Source organism: Echeneis naucrates, chromosome 8 (genome assembly GCF_900963305.1).
Source record: "Echeneis naucrates chromosome 8, fEcheNa1.1, whole genome shotgun sequence".
Taxonomy (NCBI): domain Eukaryota; kingdom Metazoa; phylum Chordata; class Actinopteri; order Carangiformes; family Echeneidae; genus Echeneis; species Echeneis naucrates.
Genome location: NC_042518.1, coordinates 11,294,748 through 11,303,812, shown reverse-complemented (window position 1 = coordinate 11,303,812; position 9,065 = coordinate 11,294,748). Strand labels below are relative to the sequence as shown.

The 9,065-nt window shown below is 38.9% G+C and overlaps 3 gene segments (V, D, J or C); all 3 read left to right on the top strand.

Moving 5' to 3' along the window:
* LOC115048043 (Ig heavy chain V region MC101-like) lies at positions 1 to 2,840 on the top strand. The segment is given in 3 exon segments: positions 1 to 30; positions 2,225 to 2,243; positions 2,340 to 2,840. Coding segments are annotated over 3 exon segments (366 nt in total).
* On the top strand, positions 1,052 to 1,496 carry LOC115048007 (Ig heavy chain V region 914-like). The segment is given in 2 exon segments: positions 1,052 to 1,100; positions 1,180 to 1,496. Coding segments are annotated over 2 exon segments (366 nt in total).
* Positions 2,841 to 3,623: 783 nt separating the features above from the next.
* LOC115048018 (immunoglobulin heavy variable 3-30-3-like) lies at positions 3,624 to 4,065 on the top strand. The segment is given in 2 exon segments: positions 3,624 to 3,672; positions 3,752 to 4,065. Coding segments are annotated over 2 exon segments (363 nt in total).
* Positions 4,066 to 9,065: the final 5,000 nt, after the last annotated feature.

The following is a 9,065-nucleotide window of genomic DNA, read 5'->3' as shown; positions in this document are numbered from 1 at the left end:
ATGAACCTCGTCATTATAAGCTCTGACATTGTATGATTAAATATTTCAATAAAAGGTAGAATGGCAGAAAAAAGGCAGAAAAAATAGAAATAAAAATAATGTGTTGAACTCAGAGATGTAATTTTTTCACTTTGTAAAGTCGACTGAAAAGACAAAGTAGCACAGAACACTTTAACACTCCTCTATTGTCTCCAGTTAGACCAACACTGACGATTCATATGTTTGGTTCTATGCAAACTCAGGGACCTTCCTTGTTCCTCAGCTATAAAAACTTCCCATCAGACTGTCAGGGTGTGTATGTTTGTGTCAACCTTTTTTTATTAAATCCATTTCAGATGAAATCTCAAAGATAATATTAATTTCATAGTATTTAATAGAATAAAGTTACAAACAGAAGTTACACATTTTTTTTTCTGTAAAGAAGTTGGAAAAAGATTTTCTATAATTAAACATGGAAATATTCATAATTAAATAAGTAATTATAAAATAATTATAATGACAATGCATTTCATTTTCCAAAATGTCTGTATCATTATTGATTTGATTGAGTTATTGGATGTAAGTTCAGTTTCTCTGTGATCAATGTACAGATTCATCATTCATGACAGTATCAACAGCTTTACTTCTTTCTGGTTGTCTTCACAATGATTTTAATAACTGAAAAATAATGTTTCTTCTTCATCAAAAAGTCAGAATTATGAATATTCTGTTATAGTTTCTAATATGATGAAAGTGACTTGACTTGTATTAACTCTAAACAAAAAAGTTAATTTTACAATGTAACCAGAAGGTGCTGAGGAGAAAACACTGTGACTGATATTTTCATGGACAAGATTCAAACACATTGTTTGTAAAACCGTCAAATGAATGACTTCAAAGTTGTCATCACCAAATTCTCCTCAATGATTTAACAAAACACAAAGTGGAGTCACAGTCCAGTCCACCTCTCTGCTCCCTGTGAGGAGGAGTCCATGCAAAACTCAGATGTCTTCCACCTCTACTTATCTGACTGCAGAGAGGAAGACAGAGGACAGTGGACACACAGTTTAACATGATGGACTACAGGACAGGACTGCTGCTGTTAACTCTCTGCTGGGCAGGTCAAGAGTTTCTCTGATTCTTAGTTTGAAATGGTAGCAGCTTCAAACAGCTGACTCTATGATCTTTTTCTTTCTACAGGTGTTGATGGTCAGACTCTGACAGAATCTGAACCAGCAGTTAAAAGACCTGGAGAATCCCACAGACTGACCTGTTCAGCCTCTGGATTCACATTCAGCAGCTACTGGATGCATTGGGTCAGACAGTCTCCTGGAAAAGGACTGGAGTGGATCGCAGCCATTAGCAATGGTGGTGGCAGCAGCAAATATTACTCTCAGTCAGTCCAGGGCCGGTTCACCATCTCCAGAGACAACAGCAAACAGCAGCTGTATCTGCAGATGGACGGTCTGAAGACTGAAGACTCTGCTGTTTATTATTGTGCCAGAGACTCACAGTGACTGGAGCTGGTTGATCAGCTGTACAAAAACCTTCAATGATCATAGAGAACACAACATCAACACAACACTCTGCTGAAACCATTCTCAGTGTAATTAAACATCCAGAAAGTATCATTTATACAAAATAACACAGTTTTACAAACACAAGTAAAAATATTAATATTCATTCTTTACTCTGATGGGATTCACTAGAACAACAACAACCTCCAACAATAGTATTGATAGGAACTATATATAATATTTTAACCTTTGACCTTCTGGCCTCTGTCTCTGTAATGAAATTATATTTTAACCATCAGAGTTTAAGACCTCTCAGTGAAAAGTTTTAACCTTTAAGTTTGTACATTTGATGTAAAAACTGTTTCCAATGTAAGATTTGATACAACAACAACAAACTTTGTGTTGGTTCATTTATTCTAATACATAGATATAAAAATGGAAACCTGAATAACTAAGAACTCAGCTGGTCTACGTCATCTGAAGAGATCTTTAATGAGCTTTATGTACGACCAAAAAAGCTTCAGCTATCTGCAGGAAACACACGACTTCTTCCTCTATATATGATCTACTTCAGTTTTCACAAAGAAGAAACTTTAATATTCAGCAACATGCAAATGAAGGTTCCTCATAAAGAAGTGAAGTGTGTGTCTGTGTGTCAGTGAGAGGACAGAAGAGCTCACATCAGTTCAGCTTCAACATCAACCATGTTCTCTGTGCTTCTGATACAGCTGCTGGCAGCTGGATCCTGTGAGGAGCTTTCAGTGGATTCACACTAATAAACACTTTAGAAACAGCCAACATTCAGATGACTGATGGAGATAATGCTGATTTCTTTTTCCACAGGTGTGTACAGTATTGATCTCATCCAGCCAGACTCAAAGGTTGTTCAGCCTGGACAGTCTTTGACCATCACCTGTCAGGTCTCTGGTTATTCTCTGACTGATAACAGCTACGCAACAGGTTGGATCAGACAGCGTGAAGGAAAACCGATGGACTGGATTTGTCATCGGTGGGGAGGAGGAGATTTTCATCAAAATGAAGCCCTGAAGAACAAGTTCCTGTATCAGACATACACTTCTACAAGTTCTGTAACATTAACAGGACAGAATCTGCAGCCTGAAGACTCTGCTGTGTATTACTGTGCCAGAGACTCACAATAACACAAAGCATCAGTAGACCTGAACAAAAAGCCCTCAGTGCCTGAACACTTGATACATGAAGCCACCAGAGGAGGAGCCCTCAGACCACTGATGGTTTCACACCAGCTCACTGCGACAGTAAAGAGGGAAACAGTCTTAAACAGTCATAACAGTGAATAATACACTGTAATGTTTGCTGTGCTTGCTCTTGGAGGGATATGTTGGGTCTCTTTATCAAATCCATAAAGAGTTGGGTCTGCACTTGCTCTGTATATAAAGTGCTTTGATGTAGGTGGTATGATTTGGTGCATTATTTTCAATTTGAATATTTTGATATCGTAATCACTAATATTTCATTGCATGTATTTCCACAAACGAAAATAAGTCAGTTTTAAAATAATGAAATATTTCTGTTGACGAGCAAATAATTAAAAGTAAAACCCCTCAGACAACATATTTTTGTTTCTGTTATGTCATTGTATAGAAACAAATGAACAAATCAACAACAAATCACACACATACAGGAATGAAAATTAAAAAAAAAAAACAAACAAACGTATGAAGTCTGTAAAAACAATTAACGTTATTCACAGCACAAGGATCTAATTAGTGAGAATAAACTACAGAAATGAATTACGTTCCTACAGAGTAAGAAAGAAATAAATCTTTAAATGATGTGGAATCAAAAGTGAGTTGTCATGATTAATCAACACAATTACAGTAAAGAGAGAAAATGTTTTGATATTCATTTCAACACCATGTCGAATGTTATGAGACAAATGTGTTTTTTGTCGAAAGAAACAATGTTCAAGTCACAACATCAAACACTTTTCTGTCAGTGGGGATTAATACTCTCCAGGTTATGGTCCAGTCCAGTCCACCTCTCTGCTCCCTGTGAGGAGGAGTCCATGCAAAACTCAGATGTCTTCCACCTCTACTTATCTGACTGCAGAGAGGAAGACAGAGGACAGTGGACACACAGTTTAACATGATGGACTACAGGACAGGACTGCTGCTGTTAACTCTCTGCTGGGCAGGTCAAGAGTTTCTCTGATTCTTAGTTTGAAATGGTAGCAGCTTCAAACAGCTGACTCTATGATCTTTTTCTTTCTACAGGTGTTGATGGTCAGACTCTGACAGAATCTGAACCAGCAGTTAAAAGACCTGGAGAATCCCACAGACTGACCTGTTCAGCCTCTGGATTCACATTCAGCAGCTACTGGATGCATTGGGTCAGACAGGCTCCTGGAAAAGGACTGGAGTGGATTGCTATCATAAGATATGACAGTGGTGAGATCTACTACTCTCAGTCAGTCCAGGGCCGGTTCACCATCTCCAGAGACAACAGCAAACAGCAGCTGTATCTGCAGATGGACGGTCTGAAGACTGAAGACTCTGCTGTTTATTATTGTGCCAGAGACTCACAGTGACTGGAGCTGGTTGATCAGCTGTACAAAAACCTTCAGTCCTCATATGACAACCTCACTATAATTGGTTCAACTATGATTTTGGAATCAGTGATATTTTTATCATTCTTTAATCTGTCTTTAAACGGTAAAGTTCAAGCCGCAATTAAATTACTGAACTTCACCAACCTTTTGAATTTACCTCAAAATAATTGTCCTCAAGGACAATCACTACACTACAAAGAACAACTGCACTTTAAAATAGTGAGTTCACAGATGATGAATCTCTGCAGAAGATTACAGTGAAATTATTGGAAAATATTTATGAGCATTGATGGATTTAAAAATAATCTTTCAACAGACATGTTTTTCCACCACTTTTCATCTTCTCAATTTTAAATAATAATCAACAAAAATATATTTTTTGATTGAGAAAAAATTTCCTGTTGAACTCAGTGGGTCATCTTTTGCATATCCTCATTCAGGTTTCATTTCCTAAGTAGTTCATTTCTTCTCAAAGTTCCAGGTGTCTCTGTGGCTTCAAAAACCACAATTTGCATTTAGAAAAATTTAAAATTATGGACAGTTAACCAGCTGCAAAGTGAAATACTCAATAAGACCAAGGTGTTTTCATTAAAAAAATTAGATAAGCAAATAAAGATGCAAACCAAAAGACAAATTCAATATTAAGTCGATGAAAAGTCAGCTGAATTAAAGTCATTTGAAGAACTAAAAAGGCAGAAGAAAATATCTGCTAGATCATTTATGGAAAACAAGTCAGAAAACATCATAAATATGAATTATTAATCAACCTTTTTTTCAAGTTCTTACTGTGTTGGACCTTGATGTGTTGTTAAAGCCACCTGTTACAACCCGGCTCTCAGGGGAGAGGCAAGTAACACAAAGAACCCAGGTGTTTGTGGGTATGATGTTGTTTCTTGTAACTCAAATTGGAAACTGGTTAACAGGCAAACAAAAGATAAACCAAGGAACAGGTTGGTGGGTGCTGCTTTAAATCAAATCAGAATATAGCCAAAAGAGGACTCTCCAGGAGCCAAACAGTACCATTAGGACTAGTTTCAAAGTAAAAGGAAAACAAAGACTGGCTACAGCTAGCTAAAAACCAAACTACACAGAAACAGCACCCCTGAACCTAAAGTACAGAATAAGCCCAACGATCAACAACGGTCAACAAAACAGACAGTCAATAACTAAAACTAAATCTGGCCTCTACGTCCGAGGTTTTACCAAATATATAAAGTTTTCACCATCCAACACACACAAGCTATAAAGAGGTCTGCTTTGTTAGCCTTTAGAAACCACAAAGGCCACAGCCAAAGGGGCGAGCTGTCACACAGTCAAGTGAGCAGAGCGGTGGCCGTAACACCACCAGAGAGAAATAATCCTGAGCTGGATCTAACTCTATCAAAAATAAACAGGGTAAAAGCCCAAACTGGAACAAATGGAAACTCTGTCTGTGAGATTTTAATGTCTGTTACTCATAGTTTTTATGCCTTTTTATGGCTTTTTCTTATTGAACCTGCTCTTCATCACTCTCGCTGCTTTACTGGCTGGATTAACTTCAGAAATTCGCATGGATCATCACACTGGTCTGCTTTGATTGTCCTGCTGGCGTCTCCACCTGCTCCTCCCTGCCTGCCTGCCTGTCACTCCCGGTCAGGTACCTCTCTCCCCCGCTCTGCCCCCCATCTACACCACACTACACACTAAACAGCGGTGACTTTGGGCGCACAGATCCCCCTCGTATACGTTTTATTATCGGATCCGATCACGGACTGCAAGATCTGGTTTGGGTATTATTCATTTAAATGCCCGAAGTCTTCTACCTAAAATAGACTTTGTTAGAGTGTGGGCGCACACAACCAATGCTGATATCATTGTCATTTCTGAGAGTGGGTTAAACAAATCTATAAACCATAATGCCATTTCTATTGGTGGTTACAATATAAATCGTGCTGATCGTTTTGAACGTGGTGGAGGTGTAGTTGTGTATTCTAAATGTAAATTCCACACTAAAGTATTGGTAAAGAAGTCCATACCTAATCAGCCTTGCAGACTGAGTTGTCCAAGGGTTGTTATGTTACTGTTGTTGGTTTCTACAGACCCCCTTCTGCAGCCAAGGAAACCCTGTCCTCCTTATCTAATATTCTTTCTCAACTATCTGACAGCCAGATAGCCCTTTGTGGTGATCTGTACTGGGACTGGCAGTCACCAGCCTCTGATGGATTTTAAACCTACTGGAATTCAATGAATTTGACACAGTTAATTGATTCTCTCACTCATCCAAATCTAAAATGTCCAGAAAAATCTACTTGAATTGATTTGCTCATGACTAATAATCCTCATAAGTATACCTCTGTAAGTGTATTTCCATACGATGTGAGTGATCACTGTGTTATTGCAGGTGTCAGGAATACTACAATTCCAAAGGTTAAGCCTCGTTCCAGCACAAAACGTGACACAAAACACTTCAGTGAACAGGCCTACAGGCACGACCTGAATTTCACTGATTGGAGCAGGGTCTCCATAATACTTCACGTTGAACTAGCCTGGCCTTATTTTGCTGACTTGCTTAGGTCAATCATTGATAAACATGCCCCCTACAAAAGGTATAGAGAAAGGAGTGGGGAAAAAACTGGGTCTCTGAAGAATTTACTAATTTAATTCGCAAAAGAAATTATCATGGGGCGAAAGCAAGAAAGTCAAATAGCAATGCTCTCTGGACGACTTTGGGATGCTTAAGGAATAAATGTACTGCCTTATTTAAGAAGGATAAATCCAGCTATTATCTGGCCCTTACAGCAGAAAGTTTAAATAACCTTTGGAAATTCTGGCAGACAATTAAATCATTATCATATTATTAATGATAATATATCTTGTTATCAATCTGGTTTTCCAAAATCGTACAGCACAGTCACTGCAACTTCCAAAGTATTAAATGATATTGTTATGGCCCTGGATAGAAAATAACACTGTGCTTCTCTTTTTAGAGATTTTTCCAAGGCATTTAATTCGGTGGACCATGACGTATTAATGCACGGACTGGCTAATATAGGACTGTCTAATTCTGCTATTGGTTGTTGATGGTTGCTCCTCTGATGCCTTGGATGTCCATAAGGGGCTGCCACAAGGCTCTATATTAGGTCCTTTGTTGTTTACTATTTATTTGGGGAAAAATGTTCAAGATGCAAATGTCCATTTTTACACAGACGATACTGTCATATGTTGCTTTGGAAACACGGTGCTGACTGCCGTTAATCACTTACAAGCTGCTTTTAAAGAAATTGAAGGCCAACTTCTGCTTTTGAGACTGGTGCTTCATGCAGATAAAACCAATACGATGACATTTACCAAACCCAGAGACAAAGCTAACTTTTCCTGCTGTATATACATCTCAAAGTACTGTTATCAAGAATGTTTCCACTTTTAAATACTTAGGCATCATGCTTGATGACAATTTGTCTTTTAAACCACATATTGAGAACTTGGCAAAGAAGCTAAGGGTGAGATTGGGCTTCTATTTCAGAAATAAATCCTGTTTCTCATTCGTGTCTAAAAAGAGGCTTGTTGCTGCTACTTTTATATGTAATTAGATTATGGTGATGTACTGTACATGAATGCCTGTTTTACTTCATTCCATATGCTGGATGCCACTAATCACAGTGTCTTAAGATTCATCACTGGTTGTAAATCATTCAACCATCATTGTACACTGTACCCTAAAGTAGGCTGGCTGTCCTTGTCTGCACGTAGACTTCTCCACTGGTACACCTTCAGCTATCCAGCAATGACTGGACTACTTCCCTCATACCTCTGCACCGACCTCACTTTCACATCAAATCCGTCATACAGATTGCGCTCGCTGGACTTTTTAACTGCCTCTGTCCCCAGAATGACTGAGTTTGGGAAGAGGGCTTTCATGTTCTCTGTTCCCGCAGCTGGGAACAATCTGCAACAATCACTGAAACTCCAGCAACGCATCACCATCACTGATTTTAAAACACAACTCACAGGCCAGGTTTTAATGTATAATATTTTATCATCAGTACATTAGTGTTTTTGAGCGTGTATTGTGGTGCACTGTTTCTGTTTTTGATTTAATATGATTTTTCCCTCCTGTGGATGGATCCCCACTTACCACCGTCACTGCCCCCTTCCAGCCCTCTTCTCATAGGACTTTGAGCCTTTTCACTCTTCTGTGTTATGTTCTGCTCTGTGTTTGTAAAAAAGAAAAAAGAAAAAGAAAAACAACCCTGAACTTAATCAGTTAATGACCTGGATAGAAGCGTTTCAGGTATGAGGGACAGTAGTGGAAGTCACATGAGGCCAAGTGTGGATGGATGAGAGGACAGCACTGTGGGGGGGTAGATGGTGTCTGAGGCCTCCTCCTCTGTGGAGGGATGCTTCCTCTACTGTGACAGAGATCTTCTTCTTCACTCTTTATAACCACATAATAAAAACACTGTTGTGACTCAAAGAGTGGACTGTTTCTTTTGGTGGAAGGAAACTGCTGAGTCTAGTCCTGATGAGTTGGTCCTCCTGTGTGAAGCTTCTTGGATAAGAGAAAACATCTTCAATAAACTCCAACCAGGTCCATTTGTCCTAACCAGCAGCTAAAAGACCTGGAGAATCCCTCAGCCTGCCGTCTACAGCCTCTGGGTTTAACTTTGGTGGCTCTGACATGGTCTGCGTCTGTGGACTGGGTTGGATTACATATATTAGCAGCCACAGCAGCAGGAGCAAACCTACTCTGAGTCAATCCAAGGCTGGTTCACCGTCTGCAGAGACAACAGTAGAGAGCTGCTGCATCTGGAGATGAGCAGTCTGAAGACTATTTCTTATTGTGTTTGGGAGCCACGCTGACTGGAGCCAATCACAGCTGGCAACTCAGAGTAAAATTAAGATAAAAATGTGTTTAATTTACATATGCAAATTAAATTATAAAAAAAAAGGAAAAAACCTATGACACTTTTATAAGAATGAAAAGAAAAAAACGGTGATGA